Source organism: Guyanagaster necrorhizus (genome assembly GCF_019112545.1).
Source record: "Guyanagaster necrorhizus MCA 3950 unplaced genomic scaffold BT62scaffold_4, whole genome shotgun sequence".
NCBI lineage: Eukaryota > Fungi > Basidiomycota > Agaricomycetes > Agaricales > Physalacriaceae > Guyanagaster > Guyanagaster necrorhizus.
In genome coordinates this window covers 1,410,870-1,433,525 of record NW_025064883.1, presented here as the reverse complement: position 1 = coordinate 1,433,525, position 22,656 = coordinate 1,410,870, and the positions used below count along the sequence as shown (strand labels likewise).

General features: G+C 48.9%; 9 protein-coding genes across 9 annotated transcripts; 5 read left to right on the top strand and 4 right to left on the bottom strand.

Moving 5' to 3' along the window:
- Nucleotides 1-23: 23 nt before the first annotated feature.
- Nucleotides 24-2,178, bottom strand: BT62DRAFT_927962 (kinesin-domain-containing protein). Its single transcript, XM_043185402.1, has 6 exons — nucleotides 1,249-2,178; nucleotides 1,088-1,201; nucleotides 540-1,034; nucleotides 443-490; nucleotides 318-389; nucleotides 24-260 (listed from the first exon to the last, which is right to left on the bottom strand). The coding sequence occupies exons 1-6, from the start codon at nucleotides 2,140-2,142 to the stop codon at nucleotides 210-212; spliced, it is 1,674 nt and encodes a 557-aa protein (XP_043044188.1). The 5' UTR covers nucleotides 2,143-2,178; the 3' UTR covers nucleotides 24-209.
- A 338-nt stretch (nucleotides 2,179-2,516) lies between these two features.
- On the bottom strand, nucleotides 2,517-3,976 carry BT62DRAFT_978679 (Mg-dependent DNase; the record flags this gene model as incomplete). Its single annotated transcript, XM_043189366.1, has 9 exons — nucleotides 2,517-2,785; nucleotides 2,836-2,918; nucleotides 2,972-2,994; nucleotides 3,041-3,225; nucleotides 3,273-3,323; nucleotides 3,375-3,530; nucleotides 3,585-3,698; nucleotides 3,748-3,804; nucleotides 3,910-3,976. 9 exons carry the CDS (start codon nucleotides 3,974-3,976, stop codon nucleotides 2,517-2,519), a joined length of 1,005 nt encoding a protein of 334 aa, XP_043044187.1.
- A 273-nt stretch (nucleotides 3,977-4,249) lies between these two features.
- Nucleotides 4,250-5,911, top strand: BT62DRAFT_978678 (3-ketoacyl-CoA thiolase; the record flags this gene model as incomplete). Its single annotated transcript, XM_043189365.1, has 8 exons — nucleotides 4,250-4,398; nucleotides 4,450-4,480; nucleotides 4,528-4,781; nucleotides 4,833-5,403; nucleotides 5,452-5,514; nucleotides 5,627-5,642; nucleotides 5,735-5,787; nucleotides 5,846-5,911. The coding sequence occupies 8 exons, from the start codon at nucleotides 4,250-4,252 to the stop codon at nucleotides 5,909-5,911; spliced, it is 1,203 nt and encodes a 400-aa protein (XP_043044186.1).
- A 245-nt stretch (nucleotides 5,912-6,156) lies between these two features.
- On the top strand, nucleotides 6,157-9,041 carry BT62DRAFT_927958 (uncharacterized protein; the record flags this gene model as incomplete). The annotated part of the gene is made up of 4 exons (XM_043185401.1): nucleotides 6,157-6,573; nucleotides 6,624-7,007; nucleotides 7,060-8,249; nucleotides 8,301-9,041. Coding segments are annotated over exons 1-4 (2,324 nt in total), but the record flags the coding sequence as incomplete, so codon positions are not given.
- An 88-nt stretch (nucleotides 9,042-9,129) lies between these two features.
- BT62DRAFT_927957 (uncharacterized protein) lies at nucleotides 9,130-10,680 on the top strand. The gene is made up of 2 exons (XM_043185400.1): nucleotides 9,130-9,515; nucleotides 9,569-10,680. Exons 1-2 carry the CDS (start codon nucleotides 9,171-9,173, stop codon nucleotides 10,439-10,441), a joined length of 1,218 nt encoding a protein of 405 aa, XP_043044184.1. The 5' UTR covers nucleotides 9,130-9,170; the 3' UTR covers nucleotides 10,442-10,680.
- BT62DRAFT_927955 (methylmalonate-semialdehyde dehydrogenase) lies at nucleotides 10,588-13,404 on the bottom strand. Its single transcript, XM_043185399.1, has 18 exons — nucleotides 13,116-13,404; nucleotides 12,936-13,069; nucleotides 12,802-12,878; nucleotides 12,665-12,751; nucleotides 12,529-12,607; nucleotides 12,351-12,469; nucleotides 12,170-12,299; nucleotides 12,093-12,120; nucleotides 11,998-12,040; nucleotides 11,893-11,940; nucleotides 11,810-11,842; nucleotides 11,663-11,759; nucleotides 11,433-11,609; nucleotides 11,166-11,385; nucleotides 11,068-11,105; nucleotides 10,992-11,019; nucleotides 10,824-10,941; nucleotides 10,588-10,770 (listed from the first exon to the last, which is right to left on the bottom strand). The coding sequence occupies exons 1-17, from the start codon at nucleotides 13,329-13,331 to the stop codon at nucleotides 10,867-10,869; spliced, it is 1,629 nt and encodes a 542-aa protein (XP_043044183.1). The 5' UTR covers nucleotides 13,332-13,404; the 3' UTR covers nucleotides 10,588-10,770; nucleotides 10,824-10,866.
- BT62DRAFT_529757 (uncharacterized protein) lies at nucleotides 13,237-15,695 on the top strand. The gene is made up of 5 exons (XM_043181272.1): nucleotides 13,237-14,044; nucleotides 14,096-14,647; nucleotides 14,705-15,121; nucleotides 15,176-15,230; nucleotides 15,282-15,695. The coding sequence occupies exons 1-5, from the start codon at nucleotides 13,526-13,528 to the stop codon at nucleotides 15,425-15,427; spliced, it is 1,689 nt and encodes a 562-aa protein (XP_043044182.1). The 5' UTR covers nucleotides 13,237-13,525; the 3' UTR covers nucleotides 15,428-15,695.
- Nucleotides 15,696-15,800: 105 nt separating this feature from the next.
- Nucleotides 15,801-17,466, top strand: BT62DRAFT_978675 (rab GTPase activator; the record flags this gene model as incomplete). Its single annotated transcript, XM_043189364.1, has 7 exons — nucleotides 15,801-15,818; nucleotides 15,872-16,003; nucleotides 16,057-16,381; nucleotides 16,443-16,551; nucleotides 16,601-17,034; nucleotides 17,084-17,228; nucleotides 17,280-17,466. 7 exons carry the CDS (start codon nucleotides 15,801-15,803, stop codon nucleotides 17,464-17,466), a joined length of 1,350 nt encoding a protein of 449 aa, XP_043044181.1.
- Nucleotides 17,467-17,535: 69 nt separating this feature from the next.
- On the bottom strand, nucleotides 17,536-22,570 carry BT62DRAFT_1045347 (WD repeat-containing protein; the record flags this gene model as incomplete). Its single annotated transcript, XM_043178469.1, has 19 exons — nucleotides 17,536-18,002; nucleotides 18,055-18,256; nucleotides 18,308-18,561; nucleotides 18,614-18,854; nucleotides 18,907-19,206; nucleotides 19,261-19,387; nucleotides 19,438-19,495; nucleotides 19,550-19,678; nucleotides 19,732-19,952; nucleotides 20,012-20,176; nucleotides 20,230-20,314; nucleotides 20,370-20,864; nucleotides 20,916-21,315; nucleotides 21,364-21,704; nucleotides 21,749-21,924; nucleotides 21,972-22,065; nucleotides 22,116-22,245; nucleotides 22,294-22,440; nucleotides 22,490-22,570. 19 exons carry the CDS (start codon nucleotides 22,568-22,570, stop codon nucleotides 17,605-17,607), a joined length of 4,044 nt encoding a protein of 1,347 aa, XP_043044180.1. The 3' UTR covers nucleotides 17,536-17,604.
- Nucleotides 22,571-22,656: the final 86 nt, after the last annotated feature.

The window sequence follows — 22,656 nt, the reverse complement described above, 5'->3', positions numbered from 1 at the left end:
CAGACGTCTCGATGAATTGTCGACACCACCAGCATGGTTTGTTCTTCCTCGAGTCTATGGCTATGACCTCGCTATCTACGGGCCCCAGAAATAGCGTACAGACTGGTTGATTGGCACATAACTTATACAGGAGGTAGAATAGTCAGGTCGCTCCTAACAGTCCGTCAAAATAAATACCGACACAACGACATGCCAAGCTCCGCTTATTCTCACCGACCCTGTTTCGAGCTTTTCGCAGTGCCAATAGTAGTGTTGTTAACCTGAAAGCATCACAGTAAGTATACACGCAAGGGGAATGTGATGGAGAAATAAAGGACCTTGGTAGCGAATCGTAGAGAATTAAGTGACTCATTGAGATGGGCTGCCAGAGGCGAGAGATTGAGGATCATCTATGTCGCCCAAAGGTTAATACTGACCGAAAGCAAGATAACGAAATACGTACCAAGGTCTTGGAGCTTCCACTCAAAGAATATTGCAAAAGGTACGTCAACTGTGCCAATGCTCAACGTAACACCACACAGCAAAAGGCCAGCGCCCACCTTTGAATTTCTGTATGGCACATGTTTCTCCCCATTTGCGCCCTTCTCACCCAGAGCGGAAATAACATCACCCAGAGAACTTAAACTCTTGTTGATATTCTGCGTCTCCTTCAACCGCTCTGCCCCAGGTCCCACGCTGCCCGCAAAGCTCACATTTAATCGCTCACTACCTGCCAGGTCGACCAGGTTCAGCCACCCTACGCATCGCTCTCCACTGGTTTCATTGGCACCTTCAATCTTTACGCGGAACACGGAATGGGAGCGGGAAGAATACTCGTTCATGAGCGTGCTTGCGACACTCCTCCGGGACTGGGCTTGAAGAAGTAGAGTACGGACACGAGTAGGAGAGGTGAGAGGCATGCTGGTCAAATTCGTCACAGTAGTTGTACGGGTTTGAGGATCGTGTTTAATGTTATATTGGGTAGAGGAAGAGGACAAAGAGATGGCATTGACAGAAGCCGATGATGCTAGTAGGTCGTTGATAGTTTCATTATACTAGGAGGCTAAATGAGGGATGAGAAGCACGGAAAGAGGCTATTGAAACGTACAATTTCAAGGAATTGCCCTTCCAATGTATATTCCCAACCGCGAGACTTGAGATCATTGGTGACGCGGAAAACCTGATCAACAGCCCTTGGAATCATACCAGCCATTTCCTCAGTCTACATGCATGAGTGGGATAAAGAGACGATACACGAATGATATTTACCTGTCCGCCTTCCATTGTGAAGGACTTGCCAGAACCTGTCTGACCATAAGCAAATATACAGACATTGTATCCATCTGTGCAGCTCTGTGCCAACTGCGAAACCTCTTCAAAAACCTCTGCCTGGGTTGCGTTCGGTTCGAACACCCTGTCGAAGGTAAAGCTATGCACGTCCTTGCGCTGCTGGCCAGTGGCGCTCTCACTCGTCGACGTGACGGTGATATCTCTTTTCTCTTTGCTGTAGCTGACATTCGCCAACTCTGGGGATGGATCGGGACGTACTCGACAGAAGACTCGGATGTTTCCTTTCAATTCTTGGATGGTGTTGTGCAGCTGTCGACGTACTGACTCGGCATCGATGGCCTCGGATTTCAGAGCTTCCACATCTGTCCTGAGAGCTGCGATAACCTCTGCTTTATTGTTCAACTGTTTCTGCATATCCTGTCCTGTCGATGTGAGTTGGCTCACGCTCTCCCGCAGCTTTTGCACCTCTGTCCTGGCCAATTGCAAATCCTGGTCCAGTTCCTCGACTTGGAGTTGTCCCTTCCGTATGTCATATTCGAGCTCCGACACCTGCATTGAATGAGTCCGTTTGAGCGTGGCGATTTCATCGTTGGCGAGGTTGAGGGCATGGAGGTGGTCCCGAGCCTGTGACTTTGCCTCACCCAGTTGTTTTGTCAAGTCGGAGATCTGGGTGGCACGCGTTCCCGTCGTTAGAGCAGGTGGACGAGGTTTTGTGAGAGGTTTGGGGGCGCTGAGGACGCCTGATTTTGAGAGGGGTTTGAGTATTTTTCTGACTGGGGGATCATTCTGATCCTGGGCTTTTCGCTTGAGAGCAGGCGCCATGAGAGTTCTTTCGGGAGAGCTGCTTCGGTATCGGGGTAGACGGGAGGCCATGGAGTAGCAATGGTTGGTGACAAGGTCCGATGAACGTCGGACGTAACGTTTGCGTAACGTTGAACTGAACTGACGCGCCTAACACGTGACCATTATTTTGCCACTTTCACACTAACCTTGGTCGCCAGTAGTCGCCAGTTTACGTTGGGCATCGTTTCTATGTACATCCAGGGGAACTCAGTAAGATCGTCAGCTCAATGACCACAATTGCCACCATGTTGGGCTCCATCTCTACTATCGAGCCTCTTCCGAGTCACGGTCCCGACCAGTATGTCTAGATCTATCCTTTATGCCCAACCAGTTTCGGTGCAGCCGCTGATCAGGACCGTACCGAAGTCAGATAAAAAGTACTTGCTCGATCTCTATTTCTACCCTCATTTCAACTCTTCTAGATCAAACAGCTCCACAGTGTTCTTCCACGCCTTTTCGGTAATCTTTTCAAAAGGGACACCGTTCAGTTTGTGAATCACCCACGCAACACCTCCAATAGCACACGGTTCATTCCTGCCCTTCACCGGCCGACCATATACAAATTGATCTGGCTTTGTTGGGGGAGGAAAATAAAGCGGGCGCAAGGAAATTGGCAGTGTATCCAAGTGGGGTTTTGATGCATGCATTGATGTCATGGTGCACCAAGGCGCATCTATAAAGGCAGTATAAGGAAAAGAAATGGTATAGGGCCTTTTGCTTCACCTGTTTCCAATATGAAAAGTTCAGGCCGTATAACCCTGGCTGCTTGCAGATTAAATTCGGTTTTCAGCGAACACCCATTCACACTATCGTCCATGAATAAGTCAAGGCAATACCACGGCAGACATATTATACCGACCTTATGTGGAAGCCCATATCCATCTACGCCTATCATTCAGTATCGATACCCCAAAGAAGTTGTACTCACTAGTTCGTTTATTTCTTCGACAGTCCCAGTGAAGCTATGAACCACACCACCTTTACCTCCAACTGCTTTCCCTCCATCTTCGCCAAAGCCTTCCTCCCGTAATATGGACACAAAATCTTTATGCGCGGCACGAGAGTGCAAGAACAAGGGAAGGTGATATTTTTTTGCCAAAGCTAGCTGAGAACCTATCTCATCTAAGCAACACACAATATCCTCAACAATACGAACTCACGAAAATGTGTTTTCTGGGTCTCTGGGGACGCAAAATGAGTCCGGTCATAGTCTTGGGGCGAATCAGCCTGATGTACATTTTCCCAAATTAAATAAGTCGTACCTAGACCGCACTCTCCGACGGCAACAGCACGACCTTTGCCTCGCGTTCGGTTTTCTAATAGTTCATCAAGGGCTTTCAAGTACGCCTCCGGACCTCCGCAGTATTTGTCAAATTCTCCAGAACGCGTCGGGTGACAACCAACGGTCGCGTAGAGACCTCGAGGATCAATGAGGTCCAGCGAGGATATCGCAGTGGTTTTGATGGGCGTACCATGTGTCTCAGCCAAATTTAATGCCTCTCGAGATTCGTGAAGACTGCCTCCGGTTATTATCATGGATCTGACGCCTGCAGCGCGTGCCCGTTCGAGCATAGCTTCAAAGTCATCTTCATCGATGTCAGTGATCGTGAAGTACTCCAGTCAGTCTGATCCCACCATCATGTTTCTTCCTTCCATAATGAACACCACGAAAAACAGGATCTGTCAGATTTGCTACGATGTACCGGTGAGATAAAAGAAGCGCTGGACAGGGCTTCGATTACCTGCAATGTCTGTAATCGAGTCAGAAAAATGACCGATGACATTCCACCCACTCACCTATGTATCTGAAAGTTCCTTTTACTTCCTCGGGCGCCAGTTTAGCGGCAATAATAGTAACAGGCATTGTAATGTAAGTTATGCAAAAAGATGGACTACGAAAGAGATGGCAGAGAATGGTGGTACACTGGAATAGTCGGGACTGACTCATACTATGACCGTCACAGACTCGCCGCTACCAGTACCGCTACGCCAATGTACGGCGCGTGACACCCAGAACCAGCGCTCACGTCGCTAGCTGTCGTGTGAAAACCGGTTAGAGTCCGTGTCGCTCGGACCAAGAAGTCCCGGGACAACGGTATACTTATATTCAACAGTTTACCGGTGCACCAGCCTCACAATGGACCGTGTCAGACAGCTAGCTTCCCATCTCTACACGCCTCAAGGTTCCGACGCTCTGCTTCGCAAGAGCCCAGACGATGTAGTCATCACTCTTGCAGTCCGCTCGCCGTTGTGCAAGGCGAGGAAGGGAGGCTTCAAGGATGCCAGGTCCGTCATCTCACCCCTGGATGTCCTCCAGGCTCAGCATGTCTGATACAGGACGGACGAGCTTATGTTGGAGATGTTCAAGGTACTTGGCCTTCCCTGCTACTCAGCTCAAGCTTCAACGGCATACAGCAAGTGATTTCGCAATCCAAAATCGACCCGTCTCTGGTCGGTGACATCTGTGTCGGGACTGTCCTGACGCCAGATGCAGCGTATCATGCTCGAGCAGCGTCCCTGGCTGCCGGTTTCCCAGAATCTGTCCCCGTTCAGTGTATCAACAGATTCTGCTCAAGCGGGCTCATGGCCGTTACAACCATTGCGAACCAAATTCGAAGCGGTCAAATCCAGGTCGGTCTGGCGGTCGGAGTGGAGAGCATGTCTGAGAAGTATACATGTATCATCTCGTCTTGCCCAGGACTGATGTGACCCATCCATAGCCCTGACAAAGGAGGACCGCAGCAAAGTGAACTCGTTTCTCAGAATGCCGCCTCTGGTGATTGTTCCAAGCCCATGGGTTGGACGAGCGAAAACGTAGCTGAGGAATTCAACGTCACGCGTGAAGAGCAGGACCAGTTTGCTGCCCTTTCGTTCCAACGAGCAGAACATGCTCAAGAGTCTGGATACTTTGACAAGGAAATAGTTCCCTTCACCGTCTATCAAATAGACCCCAAAACTGGTGAACGCACACCCGTTCTCGTGACCAAGGACGATGGTATCAGGCCCGGGACTACGACAGAAACGCTGGCTAAGATCAGAGGCGCGTTTCCTCAATGGGGCAAGGCGACAACAACAGGAGGAAACGCCAGTCAGATAACCGACGGGGCTGCAGCCGTGCTGATGATGACCAGAAAGAAAGCCGAAGAATTAGGGTACATGGTTTTGGGAAAACATGTCACGACTGCCGTCACTGGGCTCCCTCCGCGTATCATGGGAATTGGACCCATCTATGCTATTCCTATGGCCTTGAAGAGCTGTGGGATTGCTCAGGACGATGTTGACCTCTATGAGGTAAGATCTGCACAAACTGGTCTGCTCGTTGTCTGACTTGAACTATAGATAAACGAGGCCTTTGCTTCTCAATGTGTTTACGTCTTGCGAGCATTGGGACTTTCAAGGTATGTACCATAGTACTCAATGCATCATCGTTTCCTGAACGAGGGCCTTGCTTCTATCAGTGATAAGGTACTTTCTGTCTCGATTGCTTACGCTCCGTTTGTAATTCATCACGCAGGTCAATGTCAATGGAGGTGCGATTGCTCTGGGCCATCCCCTAGATAAGTAGAAATCGTTTTTTGCTACTACCATCGTCTTGACCGTCTTTGTTTTATACGCTGCACAGGAGTGCGCCAGGTGGCCACGGGATTGAACGAGCTCGAACGTAGGCAAGGAAAGGTAAGGGCCTATTACGGCAAGTGCGAAATGTTCTCTTTTCATGGCATCAATCTTCTAGATCCTCGTCACGTCGATGTGCATTGGAACAGGAATGGGTGCTGCGGGTGTATTCGTACGCGACTGATGGAGAGCGACAAGGAGCGAAAGCGCTGTTGTATTTTTACACGCGACACTGTATAATAATAGCTTGAAGCATACTATTCATAGCACATTCCGGAACCATATACGACATTCGCGACTGCGCTCGAAAGATCTAATTCCCACGCCACAGGGGAAGGGCGAGGCCACCTGTCGCCGTATCCTGAATCATTTCCGTCTCCCTCATCTGTTGCTGGCCTTTCAGGCTTTTGTCTCAGTGTCGCCCTCCCATTTTTTTACCCTCGACTCTGTCTAAGTCTCTCGTTACATTCTTGTCTTTTTTTCCACCTTTTCTTTGCCGGGATGGCCAACTATAATGCCGTTCAGAACAACGGCAACCATCCGTATGGTGCAGGCGACCCATACTACAACGAGTCCACTGGCTTCATAACACCGGCGTCCGCTGCTAAAAAGAAGACCAGCAATTGGATCAAGTTCGGTATTCCTGTCGGTATCCTTGTCATCGTCGGTGCTGTGGTTGGAGGCGTGGTTGGCAGCCGTTCCTCTAAAAACAACGACGACGCTTCCAGCTCGAGCGGCACCGACTCTGCAGCTGCAGCAAGTGCAGCAGTCACCGCCAAGAATGCCATCGGCATATACGCCACCGCGACGGATAGCGAATTCATGGTTCCCTTGTACCCTTCCACTGTGCGTCACTTCCCCCGCTTGAACGCCGCTCGGACTCACTATGTTTTCAGACTAATACAGCAGCATTTACTACCCCCACTTTCGTTGATACCACCAGCTCTAGCAACGCTTGGCCAGAAGATTCATTCAGCCCCTCAAACCCCAGCGCTACTTCCGTACGAAGTGATCGCCCCCGACTCATAGCTCCCGCGTACAAATGGCAGGCGCTTCCAACCCTCATAGCCAATGATCCATACCTCATATACTGGAATGAGACAATCTTTGGGAATGCCACAGATTATTACAGCTTGGAACCTGTCGTTTATCATATGGACGGTGACAGTGGTATCCTCGATAATGCCCGTGAGATCAAAATGAGAATCAAAGCTTTTTCCTATGTCTACCGCATGACGAACGACACAAAGTGGGTGGACCGTTGCTGGGAGGAAATTCAAGTGGGTGTTTACATAGCTTTCGAAAACATATCTCATTTTTTTTTCACATTAGAATGCCGCTGGCAATGGAACCACCACGTTTGGTCCTGATGATGACAAGTGGAACTCAGCCCATTTCCTTGATACGGCCGAGTTCTCTGCTGCATTTGCCATCGCTTATGATTGGCTTTACGACGTGTGGACCGACGAGCAGAAGACCCAGATGCGGTACACCCTCAACTTGTACGGTCTGGGTCCCGGTGTTTCAGCGTACAATGATCCCAACGTCTACACTGGATGGTGGAGGACGAACACCACCGGTAACTGGAATTGTGTATGCAACTCCGGCTTGACCATGGGCTCCCTTGCCATCTTAGGTGACGATACAACGACCAACGCCGAGACACTTCTTGGTCTTACAATCGACAATGCTCTGGAAAATTGTGCTCTGGCCGTCACCGACGATGGCACATGGTCAGAGACCGCCAATTATTGGTATTTTGGTACCACTGGCCATGCCGAGATGTCCTCATCATTGATAACGGCCACCGGTTCTGACTACGGCTTGTTAAGCACCAATGTTGACTTCAAGAAGACTGGCGACTTCCACATGTACGTCTTCGGACCAACCTCCCTATTTGATTGGGGCGACCATGGTCCAAACAAATTCTCAACCACCGCTAACTCCATGATCTGGTACGGCACTTATTTCAACGAACCCGTTTACACACTCTTCCAACGCGAACAACACGATGCGCCTGAGCCATGGAGCATGTTTTGGTATGATCCTACAGTTGTAGGTGCATTCTGGGATGGCAAGGCGTTGGATTCCTTCTTTGATAACGAACTTGACCAGTGGGCATCGATGAGAAGTAGCTGGACAGATATCAATGCTCTCTATGTCGCTATGAAAGCCGGAAAGAACCAAGGTCACCAGACCCACAACGATCTAGATGTGGGCGACTTTGTTCTTGACGCCCTAGGCACGAGATGGGCGGGAGAGCTGGGATCCGGAGACTATCTGTCAACCAACTATTTCAGCAATGACACGCAGGAAAGCGACCGGTGGAAGTATTACAGAAAGATGACGGAGGGCCAAAACACGATTTTGATTGACAAGAGTAACCAAGATGTGTTGGCTGAGCCAGTCATCCTCAACTATGGGACATCCAACACGACGCAGGGCTCGAGCACGGTGTTCGAAGTTGACAGTGATTCAACTGCGTTTTGGGTGGTTAACACAACCAGTGCCTATTTCAATGCGTGAGTGACCATTCTTCTGCTGTCTTTTCTTTAATCTAATCAGATTTCCAGGACTTCGGTAAAACGAGGTGTACGCATGCTGAACAAACGAAAGCAGGTTTTGGTCCAAGACGAGGTTACATCGACGGCTGATATCCAATGGCGGATGCATACAAATGCAACCATCACAACGGACGGGTCGAAAGCCACCATGGTTCGTGATGGCAAGACGGTCGAGGTGTCCATTCTCAGCCCCAGTGACGCGACCTTCACGACGTCGAATGCAACACGATTTTCTACGGATCCCACACCGCCCGACCCCGACCAGGCGAATCCAGGGATTACGGTGTTGATCATTGAACTCAGTGCGGGAACGAACAACATCCAGGTTTTGTTCAACCCTCAATGGAATGACGGCACAACTTTCGTGACGCCTTCCTCTGTTGATCTCGACAACTGGTCTTTGACGAGTCATAATTAATGCTTTGATGGACTTTTATTTACCCTGATGATTGGATACTTCGGCTATAATCAACTTTATACCACCGGACTTGTAGGGGTACTTGTACGACGAATGTATTTGTTATCCCCTTGAGAGCCGGAGTATTTGTTTGTGTTATTGCTGTGGCGCCGTTCCCCTGGCAGCGAGGCCGAGGAGGGCGTTGTCAGTTATTATTCTCTACATATTTCGAGCATCCACCTTACAACACTCTTTTCCACTACCCACCCCCCTAGAAGATCACCAACGTCCACCGAGAGAGCATTGACTGTCTTTTTCGCTATTGGGCAGTGCAGACGACGGATTGAAGTTTGTACGTACGTCGTTTTTTTCTCAGTAACCTCCACCTTTTGCTCGCCATCTCGTTCGTTTAGTGTGTAATATTCACTCGTTTTTCTGCAGGATAAAGTGCCTCCTGTCGTCGTCAATCCCGTACATCCACCATGTTCTCGATAAAATTGTATAAAATCACTACCTTCACGCTCGTTATTTGCCTGGTCCTCGCCCTTGTCGTATCTTCAGAGGCCAACAGCCATGCTGGGGTCGTTCGTCGTGACCATGAAGCTTTGAATCGGATGATGCGCAAGAGGGCGCCGGCCCCTCAGGATAACGGCGGCACTGCTAATAGCGCTACTGCCGCCGTTGACAGCACTACGGCCACTACCAGTACCCAAAGTACTACCCAGACTCAGGACCAGACTCAGTCGACATCCTCCTCTACCACTTCGTCGCATACAAGCACCTCCTCGATCACTTCAACTACTTCGACATCTATCTCGACTCCTTCGGTCAGTATTCCAATAGCATGATATATGTTTTCTATTAACAAAAAGGATAATAGACAACATCGGTCCCTTCGACTTCGACCAGCTCCACCACTTTGACCACCTCGACGAGCAGCTTGACCAGCAGCAGTTTGTCCCCGTCCACCACCTCTTCATCCACCTCAACCACCTCTACGTCATCTACACCTGCCACCACCTCTTCTACCTCGAGTACTGTGCAGACACAGCAGCAGCAAACAACAACACAGGATGCTACTACTGCCACTCAGGATGATACAAGCAATACTTCACATTCTACTATCACGAAAACTGCCTCAGTCGACGAGACAGCCTCTGCTGCTTCCGCCACTTCTTCAGCTGAGACTAGTGGCAACACTTCTACTTCTGCCAAGACTGCCGCAATAACTGCTCTCATCGTTGTTGCATCGTCTGTCGGTGGTATCGTCATCTTATGGACCATCTTCCGTAAGTGGAAGCTGGGCCGCTCATCCGAATTTGACAAGCGCATGCAGCCTATCGACTGGCAGCCTACCACTGGCGATGATGGTGGCATTATCGGCCACCATCGCGCTACGTCAGACACGTCATCTTTCCACTCCGGTCTCAACCATTCCAACAGTCTTTCCGGACGCAGTTATGGCGCCACCTCTGAGTCCGGACATGGACACGGCTCCGCAGAGATGTCCGGTGAATTGGGGCCTCTCCCCCAGCACGACTTCACTGCCGCCGCGTCCAACCTTGCTCCAGTCGGGGGTTATGCTGACCTTGCTCGTGGACCTAGTCCTCAGCCTGAGATGCAGGAGCCGTTGGCACGCGGCCCCAGCATGACTAGGCCTGTCTACGATGTCAGTGTTCCTCTTCACCACCAGATGGGGTATAGTTCCCAAGATACGTATGATTATAGCGGTGGGGTCCCGGCAAGATATTGAGGATGAAACTGCGGTACCAATGTTGTACTAGTACCGAAGTTCGGTCTTAACCCGTGACATTCTCCTAACGTTCGTTATTCCTCACAATCTTTTCTCAGTGATCCTATGCCGCTGGGCTTTTACGGCTTTTTTCTTGTTACTCTTGTTTTGACTGAAAGGACGCTGTCTTTCTTTTCTTAGCTGGTAGTTATACCCAAACTCCAGTGTTACATGATTTTCCGGTTCAGTCCTTCATGTTTCACTGATATGACTGTATCTTCCAATTATATGATACGTCATTATCACTTGAGCATTTCGAACGTTTTGGCAGATTAGCAGATCTTATCTGTCTATGAGTGTTTCAGGCGTCAATAATGTGTGGTCCTGATCGATTGTCACATACAATTACACCGTCCCGTTCGAGCCACCGGACGCGCTAGATTCTCCTAATGATGTGTGGGCATGTTAACGGACGCCCTGGTCCCAACAGCGTCCTCAGCCCTCCAAAGACTAGTCGTAGTCTACTTCCCGTTACACCAGGATAAATATAGAAACCAGAGGTTGGACATACCTTGTTTTGAGTATAGAAATTGATACCGCTGTACATATTCAGTTATCTCTCTCCACCCCAAAGCATATGTCCTTACCTTTTGCCGTAGAAGCCTATGTCGCCCAATACGCTTCCCTGTTGTTACATCCATTTATCATAAGTTCGAAACAGGTAAATCGTGACCATGTTCCATACCTTGTTTCCACTCCAACCAAACATGGGCAGCGGCACAGGAATTGGAACGTTGATACCAATTTGACCAACGTTAACCTCAGATTCGAACCTCCTTGCTGTCGCTCCCGACTGCGTGAATACCGCCGCACCGTTTCCGTACCTATTTGAATTGATGATATCTAAAGCGTCGTCAAGCGTATCAGTTTTCAGAACTACCAAAACAGGCCCGAAGATTTCTTCCCTATCACGATGATAAGCAAATATACAGATCCAGTCGGAGATACTGACTGGTAGCACTTCATCGTGGTGTTGGCCTCGATGACTGTGGGGCCAACGAAGTTTCCATCAGGATATCCAGGAACTTGGATTCCCCGTCCATCAAGATTGATTTTTCCCCCTTGTTCCTCAGCTGACGATATAAGACTGGTCACCCGCTTCTTCGCAGCCGGAGAGATCAAAGGACCACTAAGTCAATGCTTGAACATCAGTCAATATGATAAGGAGGAAAGGCACTGAACAGGTCTGCTCCTCGTTCAAAACCACCGTCGACTTTGAGGTTCTGAGCACGCTCCAGGAGCTCCGGCAACCACGATTGTGATTCTCCGACAAGCAATGCTAAGCGGGTATCAGAAAAGAGAATGGGCATTTTGAGATCGAAAACGTACCGACAGAGATGGCCATGCATCGTTGACCGGCGGCTTCGGGAATTAATGAGTGAATGTAACGTCGAACCGACAATCCTACATACCTCCGAAAGCGGCGCCAAGAATCGAATTGAGAACCAAATTCTTGTTAGCTATCAAAGTGAAAGAGTGAGTAACAGTTCGCTTTAATTATAGATGAATACACCTACCATCAGGCATGACTATGGCGTGGTTCTTGGCACCCATGTTAGCCTCGAGATATGGGTGAACATGCAAACATCAGGTGATAAAATTAGACACGAACCTGCACGCGTTTGCCGTTTTGTGTTCCCCTGTATCGTCATGAGGTATAACACGGAATGCAGATGGGAACATTAAAACCTGTCATAAATGTGCTTTCCAGCTCTGTCGCCTCCAACGAAGCTGATGGCCTTGACAGCAGGATGGTCACAAATGGCATTGACCGTTGGGACACCTCCGTGAACGATGTTCAGCACACCGGGAGGAAGACCTAGAGGAGGGATTTAAGCGGAGTAACAGAGACCTTTACAGTTACACCGACCAGCACGTTGGCATAGCTCAGCTATAATCATAGCGGCGCCGGGGTCGCGTTCCGAGGGCTTTAGGATCAAAGTGTTGCCTGTGACGGCAGCCATGGGAATCGTCCACAGAGGGATCATTCTGCATATAAGCGCGTCATTCGGTTTTGATATCACAGGAACGCGTGATAGGTCGCTTACGCTGGGAAATTGAAGGGAGCAATGCTTGCACACACGCCCAGAGGTACTTTCCGTACTTCTGTGTCCATATCTTTGCTGACTATTCCAAGCGTGCTGGTCAGATGTGAAGTACGGGGAGTGTAGAAGGGAAGTTGACCTTCTATTTTCTCACCCAGAAGGGTAGAAGTGATACCGATTGCTGATTCCACGACTTGCAACCCGCGAAGGAGGTCGCCATGAGCATCTGGAGGTAAGATGTTAGTTTGTTTCCCCACAATAGTTGATGCAACAGGCCTGGAAGCGTCTTTCCCTGTTCTAATACGATACTGCTGGCAATGGCGTCTGCGTTCTGGCGAAGCAGAGACTGAAGCCTTCAAACAAAAGTCCATGAACAAGCAGGATAATAGACGCGGTGAGATCAATAGTACTCTATAGCGAAACGTTGACGTCCAAGGATACTAGTACGACTCCACGTTTTATATGCTTCGGAAGCGGCGTCGACGGCTTGTTCAAATTCTGCATTCGTCGTCTGAGGGACACGAGAAAGCAACGTTTGGGACGCCTAGAAGGCACTAAGCAAGCGGATCTAGTGCGACAAGCATACATACTGGGTCGAGAACATCAATCCATTCCGAAGACTTGCTTTCGACGAATTGTCCCCCAATGAAATTCTTGGTGGTGCCTCCGGTAGCACTTGTTCCCTTCCATTCCGAAGATAGCTGTTCTGCTTTAGGAAGAGCAGCAGCGCTGAGAGCGCTGAGAGCAGATGAGGAACTGAAGGTACGAGCACGAGCGATGCAGCGAAGAGATTTTGCTGGCAGCATGATGGGCGTCGGTCAGTAAGAAGTGGAAGAGCACCCACCGGGTTTGTTTTCACCGCGGCCGGGTACTTTCAGGAAGTGAATCCTGGACTTGCCCCGGACCTTGGCACGGGGCTCAAGAATGTCACGTGACCATTGGAAATAGAATTTTTTGCAGCCAACTGCTCTGCAGGAGCCCGCAGGTCGAGCCTATCGTCATGAACGGCTACCACCAGTATCCCAAGGACGTCAGCGCCATGCAGTTCAATAATGGTCACGTCAATGGCTTCAACACTAATAGTTTTCCTTCCTCCAGTTCGAATCCGTATCCCGATTTTCAGTCATCGGCAGCGTCCAACCAATACGCGAATAATATGGACATGAGGCAGTCGCTGTCGCAGTCCGGCCCCGGAATGGCCAACCAGAACCAGTGGCCTCTATACTCACAGAATTCGATGACCCCAACCCAGATGCACAACCCGCCACCGCCTCAGCAGCAATTCAACTTGCCGTGGTCGGGCCAAATGCAGAACCAGTCCTTTACGAACGGTGCCGGAAGCATGGGAATGGGAATGAGTGGTTTTAATGTGTCTTTCCTTCCCCAACAGGTCCTTCATGATGCAGTTGCCAACTCTGCACCTGTTCAAAAGGCAGATGAAGACTTGCTCTACAGGGCGTTGATTTCGTGTCATTCCAAGAACGGGTCGTACAAGGATGCACTGAACAGTCTTCACGGGGTGAGTCTCTGTATCTTGCTGCTAATCTACGCGTCTTCACGGGATTTTTAGAGAAATGGCCACTCTGCGAGTCTGTGGAAGGACTACTATCTTGACCATAAATTTCGCATAGACCGCGATATCAGCGCGTACATCAACTCTCACAACCCCCAGATGAACTACCAGCGTCCCCAAGTCAAAGTCGTCACTGCAAAGAAACCTTCGATGGACAGCTTCAAGGTCGAATCGTCGCCCGTAGCATCGTCCTCAACCCTACCCCATCCTAATGTGCAACAAGGTCGACAACAAAGCCGACAGCGTAAATCAAGTACGCCTGTCTCTGCGACGTCCACAGTTCCTACAGTTGGTCGTCGCAGCACCATTAATAGTCTCACAACGCACACTGCCGTCTTTGACCGACATCTACCTCCTCCTCACGCGGATCTCAAGATTCCTGATCCTCCGTCTCGCTCTCCCACTCCTCCCACTAAGGTTGTTCCTCAAGGCCGTGGAAATAAATTCACGCCCGAGGATAAAGACTTTTTCCTTAAGTTCATTCTACGACGACTCAAAGAAGATCCGAGCTTATCACGCAACGATCTATGTGAATTGCTGGCGGAAAAGGCTTGTGTTCACTGCTTTGGTGTTTTCCGTACATGTTTGTGTTGAAAGTTTACATAGGCTTCTCACCATAGCAGCCAGTCTTGGTATTCATACTGGTCAAACAATCATGATATGCCAGACAAAATCCTTGCCGCTGCTCGAGGTGACGAGCTTACTGATGAAGAGGAATCTGAAGAGGAGAAGAAGCCTTCAACTCGACCTCGTCCTAAATATCGCGACTTGACTACGTCAGAAGAGGAGGAGGAGGAGGAGGAAGAGGAAGAAGAAGAGGAAGAGGATGCAGAGGGTGACGACGATCTCGAAGAAGAAAACGATGACGATCTCGTGATACCGCCTTTCGACGAAAGCTCGATGGGACCAAAGGGTGGCCCATTTACTGAAGCAGACCTCGCTATTACTGCAAGACACATTGCCACGTTTGCTAATTTTGGTGCAGCAAGTTTCCAAGAAAAATGGGTGCCTTTCGGTGAAAAGGTCGGGTGATTTTTCTCCTTTGCGTCAAGTCGGTCCAATATTATGTTCCTATAGTATACGCAAAGGTCGCCAAAAGCATGGGCCGAATATTATCGCCGAAATGAGAAAGGTATGTCAGTACTTTTGGTCTTCTATTTGCGACTGACGCAGCTGCCGTCAGCTCTTGAGAGGCTCGCTCGGAAAATTCGAAGGCAAAACGAAACGAATGGACAATCTAGCAGCCAGACGGCTGGCAAGCGCAAGCTCAATTCCCAAGATGACGATGGGTTTGCTGAGCGCTCAAAGCACGCTAAGATCGAATCTTGACTTTATGGTTTCTCTTCTCTCTGTGGCTTGTGGGCCAGTATTTTTGCTTTGGACGTTGTAATTCATCCTAGTTGCTTTTTTGATTGCTTTGACGCTTACCTTCAGGTTGTCACGTTGTATTACGGAGGCTTGGACCTTCCACTGTACAGTATAACAATTAAATTATAGCACTTACTATTGACGCCATACTTCTATCCGTTTTCTTTCAATGTACATATGGTCGGTGAATACTATGTGTTAATATTGTCGGGCCTCGCCACGTTGCATCGATAAGTGATATATTAGGCAGCCAGGGGTCTGGCTGTAGCAACCATCTTCATTTCTTCCCTCCCCTTGTTTCCTCTCTCACGCTCTCGTTGCCTTCCTCGCTATTATGGATGAAGAATACGATGTACGCAGCAATCGTTCCGTAACGTAACACTCCAGCTGACCGCCTCCGAATAGGTCATTGTGCTTGGTACAGGACTGACAGAATGTATACTGTCGGGTCTGCTGTCTGTCGAGGGCAAGAAGGTCCTGCATATGGACAGGAATGACTATTATGGCGGCGACAGCGCGAGCTTGAATTTGACCCAGGCAAGTTTTCCTGCAGAGCGTGAGGTGAAACAACAGTGACAGTGATCCCCTAGTTGTATCGCAAGTTCAGACCCGACCAGAGCCCTCCCTCTGAGCTTGGACGTGACCGCGACTATGCCGTCGACCTCATTCCAAAGTTCATCATTGCATCTGGCGAGCTTACCAGGATCCTCGTTCACACCGATGTTACCCGCTATCTTGAGTTTAAGCAGATCGCCGGTAGCTTCGTCTATCGCGATGGCAGGATTTCAAAGGTTCCCAGCACAGAGATGGAGGCAGTTCGGAGTCCTTTGATGGGACTCTTTGAAAAGCGACGCGCCAAGAAGTTCTTTGAGTTTTTGCAGAGCTGGAAGGACGAGGATCCGTCCACTCACCAAGGTTGGTTACGTCTGGCGTGTATTTTTTCTATATATGTCTCTTTCTGAATACTATTATGCAGGTATTGATCTTGACAAGGATACAATGAAAACTGTTTACGACAAGTTTGGCCTGGAGCCCGGAACACAGGATTTTATTGGTCACGCCATGGCCCTTTATTTAGATGACGAGTCTGTCACTGCTCTACGGTCTTTTATCTGTTCGCTTATTCTCATTTAGCTACATCACAGAAACAGCACGCCCAACTTACAACAGGATCGTGCTTTATACGTCCTCAATGGCCCGTTACGGAAAATCCCCATACATTTACCCCCTGTACGGCCTCGGCGAACTGCCGCAGTCCTTTGCCCGTCTCAGTGCTATCTATGGAGGCACATACATGCTCGACAAGACCATTGACGAAATTGTCACTGATGCGGATGGTAAATTCGTTGGGGTGACCAGTGGTGGAGAGACGGTCAAGGCCAAGCAAGTCATCGGCGACCCAAGCTACTTTGGTGCTGGAAAGATCTCAGAAGGAGGCAAAGTTCGAGTGATAGAGGAAGGCAAGGTTGTCCGAGCCATCTGTTTCCTGAAGCATCCCATACCCGGTACCGAGGACAGCGACAGTTGTCAGATCATCATCCCTCAAAACCAGGTTGGACGACGAAATGGTACGTGATGGACTGCTTATTGACCGTGTACCATTGACGCGCCTGGTAGATATTTACATTGCGATGGTTTCTTCTACTCACAACGTTTGCGCTAAGGACATCTATGTTGCTATCGTCAGCACCATCGTTGAGACGGACAAGCCCGAGCTGGAGATCGCCCCTGGTCTGAAACTTCTCGGTACCATTCATGACAAGTAAGTACCGTGCTTCCGGGTAGGGTCCACCTCTAATTCTTGAATGGTTAGGTTTGTCTCTATCACCCCGCTGTACACACCAACATCTTCCGGTCAAGGCGACAACATCTTCATCACTCGTTCTTATGATGCTACCTCTCACTTTGAGACTGTTGTCGAGGACGTCCAAGATGTTTGGAAGCGTGTCGTTGGATCTGACCTTGTTCTCAAGAAACGAGAGGTTGAAGTATCGAACTAATGACTTGGCAACTTCCTCTTTCAAATTTTGTTCTCGTTCAGGAACCTAAATAAATTCATTGTACTTTTTGTCCGCATACAATCAAAGTCTGAGGTCTTGTAATTTTGTCACCCAAGATCCTTACGGTAACGAACTCGTTCAAAAGAATGCATTCATATCGAACTCTGGAACCTTCACATCCTGCTTTGCGGACTTCATCAAGTTTCCTAGCCCAGCTTTCCTAGCGAAGAAGTCGCTTTCGTCTTTGATGACATCCTCTTGGATTACGGGGGGAAGTTTCGGGCCATTCCGTTCCGGAGACGCCGTTCGCGTAGGAGGTAAGGACATAATATCCATGTCGATCATTATTGATGATCGGCGCCGTAAACCTGGTTCGAAAGCAAATCGGGAACGACGCGAAATCGTCAGACCTGGCGGAGAAATGTCATCTTTACTGCTTTTAGCTTGGTAGTCACCGTTTATGAGGAGTGGAGAGAGAGGAGATGGGCGATCAAACACCCAAGACCGCACAAGGTCCAGCGCGAGGACATGACAACCTGACTAATATCAGTCTTCAAGCTAGATGTAACTGAGAATAATGGACCGAACCCATTCTACAGAACACGCGAGCGATCTGTAACACGAAATTAAATTCGGAGCTCCCGGAAATTTCACTTGTGCCCTTGGCAGCTTGAAGAGTCTTTGACCGTAGCTGGGAGAATAGAAGGGCTAGGCTTGGATCATCATAGTGAGGCTCGCCAATATCAGTGACTTGAATGTCAAGGGCGCTGACCAGATCTTGCAAAGGAGTCTAGTTCTACGATTAATCAAGGGAGAAACATCGCGACACCATGGTACTCACTACAAGCACACGAACACTCAGGTCTCGTTTATGCAGCAACCAAAAAGCCCAACTAGCAAGCCACCTATTACCATCTTTGAATGCCGTTGGTAACACTGTGTTTTGTAAGATATTTAGGAATACAGGTCCCTCATTGCTTTGCTCAACAATCCGAGCTATGGCTATGGCCGTTTGAAAGTCACCTAGCTGCTTTATACAGACGTTGACAGCATCCTTAAGAGACTGTCCCAGTAGGAAGAAGGCAGCGGCATACTCTATCGTCAACATCAGATTTGGGAAGTGATCGAGCAGTGAGAGAGTACATACCAAACCGACGCTTTCCCAAGAGTGCGTAGGCATTCTTAAGCGCTGCTGTCCGCCATCGATGCTCGGAAAAGTCATTGGACAAAAACTTGAGCATAAGGCCTTGCTCTTTATGCCATGCAGCTTGCCGCCACAAGCTATGCACCAGCTTCACCTTTCCTAGGGCAAAATAAAACAAGGAGCACGCAGTTGGGTCCCGGTCCACCATGTACTCGTTTCGAGCGATATTTTCCATTTGTAATTTCTAGCCTTTGAGTGAGATATTATTGTTGATTTTGGAAGGAGGATGCAGCTACCAGCGTTTCCACAGAAGTCATCCAAATAGATATGCCGAGGGCTCTGGCATCAGACCACCCCATCCTCCCATTGCATGCAGCAATAGAGGCTTCCAAGAGGAGACCATGGCTCTCGCTGTGAAATGCCCAAATCATATCCCGATACCTGAGTCGTTCGCGCCGGCCCGTGTTACGTGGAATAGCGCCCTTTGACGACGGGCTTGCCGGGGTTGAGGCGCGGCGGTTCGAGATGTAAAATGAACGCATGGATATCAAATATCGTAACCCATTAGAATCTAGGGACCGACTTTGCTCGTCAATCTGTAGAATACGGGTTCAGCACAGGGGCATCGAGGGGTAGACATCAATTATCACCTCCAATGTTGTCTGTATCAACACCAAGAGATGCGCATGTTCGTTGGGGGTTAGATGGCGCAACGGATGATCTTCTAATGATTCAATTAAGCGCATAACAAGGGATCTTGAAAACTCTTTCTCCTCACTATGCACCTTGAGTCTTAGGTTCCGAAGGAAAAGGAAAAATAGACCTACTTGTCATCCCCTAAGTCAGGACCATCGAACAACTGCGTGTATCGCTTCTTGTGTGAAGCTCTCTGGGTGCGCGGTCGATATGCCTCGCTTCTTAATTCGACAATTTAGGGACGTACCTGTAGCGCATTACTGGGTCGAAGGAAGCGTTCGACAGGAACAGTAGTAAAATCCTTGGGCGGCTTTCCTGCCTTAACGTCCTTCGCCAGATTGACAATGATGTCTTTGACCAATTCCAGCTTTTCTGTCAAATAAACAATAAGTCTAGCGGCAAGAAACATTACGTTCATGATATACCCCATAGAAGACATTGCAACAACATCTGAGGATGATAATCCTCTAATGGACCATTCTGCCGCGCCACATAATCAAAAAGACTTTCGTCACCGAAAGTACTCGTGATGCCTCCTCTGGAAGAAGACACATCTTGTCCATACAGGAACATTTGATGGCCCGCTCCTATCAAAAAAGACCCATTTGCTAGCCAAATGGAGTCACTGATTGGATACGGAATAAAGCTGGAGGCACAACGTCAGCCATAAAAATTATATGAACCAAACCATAAGTTCCACTTCACCTTCGGATGTCAATCTTCCAACATATTGACCATCCGGGTCCTTCATCGAAATACGTCATTCGTTGCTGACAAAGAAGTTCTACATGATGTAGAAATCCGACAGCCAAGATAGACTGCATATCTGGAGTTGTAGTCCAATCAAGGTCATTGATGGGTTCACTAAACCTCCGATCAGTACCAACGCAGGACACTGTAGAAGATGAAGTAAATACCTGAACACCCTCCGGTATTCCAGCCCAGAGGCAAATTCCGACTCCTTCGAGTCCCATATAGTCAATTCCTCCCCTTCAGAACTAGGGACAACTATTCCCAAATAAAATCAGCAAGGATGTCAAATTTGTAAGAGACACTAACACACTCAACGCTGTCTTCTTAGCAGAACTGCACTTCGCCCTTTTTATGGCCGTCTTGCCCGTCCGAACCCTGCCGGTGCAAACCCATGTTGAAGCGGTGGAGTTTTGTCTTCCGTTTAAACCCCGAGATCCATTCCCTGTAATTTCTTGTGGTACCCAAAATCCTAATTCTCCGACATCTGACACGCTAAGAAGGACATTGTGTTCCATCCAAGGATGGTCAAGACCCCAGGCCATTGGATCGACAGGGACAATCATGACAGGAGGGGATGATAGAGGAAGGGGGGCATGAGAATGCAGGAAGAGAGTCATAGAAGCAGCAGTTCTGAGCTGGATATGGCAAACCGACAGGTCGTCAGTGATGCCGATAATAGACTCGATGTTGGATTTCGATGGTAGAGTAAAGAAAGAGTTAATCGAAGGCAAGGTGAGTGAACTAGGAGGCTGAGTATGTAGTGTTAACGTAGTGTCAGATGTATTGTATGTTGCAAATGTTCGTCCTTCACGGCATGGTAAATATGGACTCGTTGTGTGAATTGGATAAAACTGACCTTTATCAAGAACGACAATTTTGCCGCCCAGGTCGCCAGAACCAGATCGATTCAGCTCTTTGTCGCCTTGAGCAAGTGTCCAAACTTGCCCTCCACTCTTGCGAATGACACCAACTCCCCTACCTTCTGGTGTCCTGACGAATCGTACAATTTCGGAGTACTCTTCCGGAGAGACCTCAGGGCTACATGCACACAACCGGAGGCCGTCCTCTTGGGCATCGAAGAAAGCCACGGGTGACAATTGATATGAGGTGAGGTCAGGCGCTATTACGACAGTAATCGAGGGTTCATTGGAATTAGGCAGGAAGTAGAGATATGTCGGAACGCTTGGTAATGTGGAAGGGGGAGATTGTTGGAGTGTAAATTTCTTGAGGAGGGTTGGTGGTCGGCGATCGATGTTCTGAGGAAGGGGTAAGTACGCAAACGAAGCACAACGTGTAAAGCTTACGGTTACAGCAGTCACAACGATAGAGCCATCCCCTAGTACATGTAGAAATAGGTCCCATCCTTCTTCTTTGATATCCTGGATTCTCCTGGTGCGAACATTATCCTCACTGGGACAATTTGCCAAAATCTTGTCTGATGACCGTCTAATGACTTCACGGTCTAGATAAAAGACAGAGGAATGTTGTATCTCAGGATGCACAGAGGTTATAGATAACGGCAGTGACGAATAAAGGTCGAGGGAAGCATGAAGCTGTAGGAATTGCGGAGAATCAAGGACAGGGAAGAATATTCGAAGAGTAGCGTCGGAGGTGACCGTAAATAGTATTAAATCGTCTCTGGAAACTAATTGAGATTATGCTGTAGCAGATATCGAGACACAAACCGACTCGACAGTTGCGAGTGACGCCAAGAAACCTTTTTGACGGGCCGAGGATGGGGGATGATTTGGGTTTGTCGCCCAGATGTCGTAGAGTAAAGTTTGACAGAGTTGTCAATCTTGGAGTTTGTGGCAATATACATCAGCGATGGCGCAAAGCGGACTACAGGAGGTGCATCCTTTAGGCTGGAAATACATGAGGGAGCGTGATACAAATGCTGCAGATTACTCACCGAACCATCCACTTCTGAGCCCAAGTAGGCAAGTCGTTATCGAGAATGAGAGTATGCACAGACAAACTTCTTTCGGTTGCAATTGCAAGGAGCCCTGGATGCAGTCAGACGCGTCATTTGTGGTATAAGATGATTTGCGAATACCGGATTTGTTGTGCATTGCGGTAACATTGTGGTCCGGAGGGAGGGTGAGGGTCGAATGTATATGCCAAGTGTCTTGCTGGACTCCAGAGAGGGACCATGAGGCTATGCGGTTACCCATCGAAGCGACTATCTAGACAGCGGTTATGCATATATAGACGAACCCAGCCGAAGGACGTACAAGCTTCATACCCGAGTCTACAGAGATGCAGGACACATGATCTACCGTATGGGTCAAGCTCGGATATGCCTCCCAAAATGCGAGAACCCGTCTGAGTTTCAGGGTAGCGGCATTGAGTATCATGACAGCATCTGCAGCAGAATACAGCTGGGCAGGATGAGCGCGTTGAAATAGAAACCATGATGAGCGACAATACCAGAAGTGTCTCGTGGGGCAGTACCAAGTGATGAAGACGATTAGTTGGCGCTCCGAGATAGCTTTGCTGGAGATCTAGCATGGTGTACGTCGCAGTAGTCGGTCAAGGGTTCATTGCAGGTAGTAGTAGTCGTAGAACTAGGTGTTTCGGACGGGAATATTTATGAA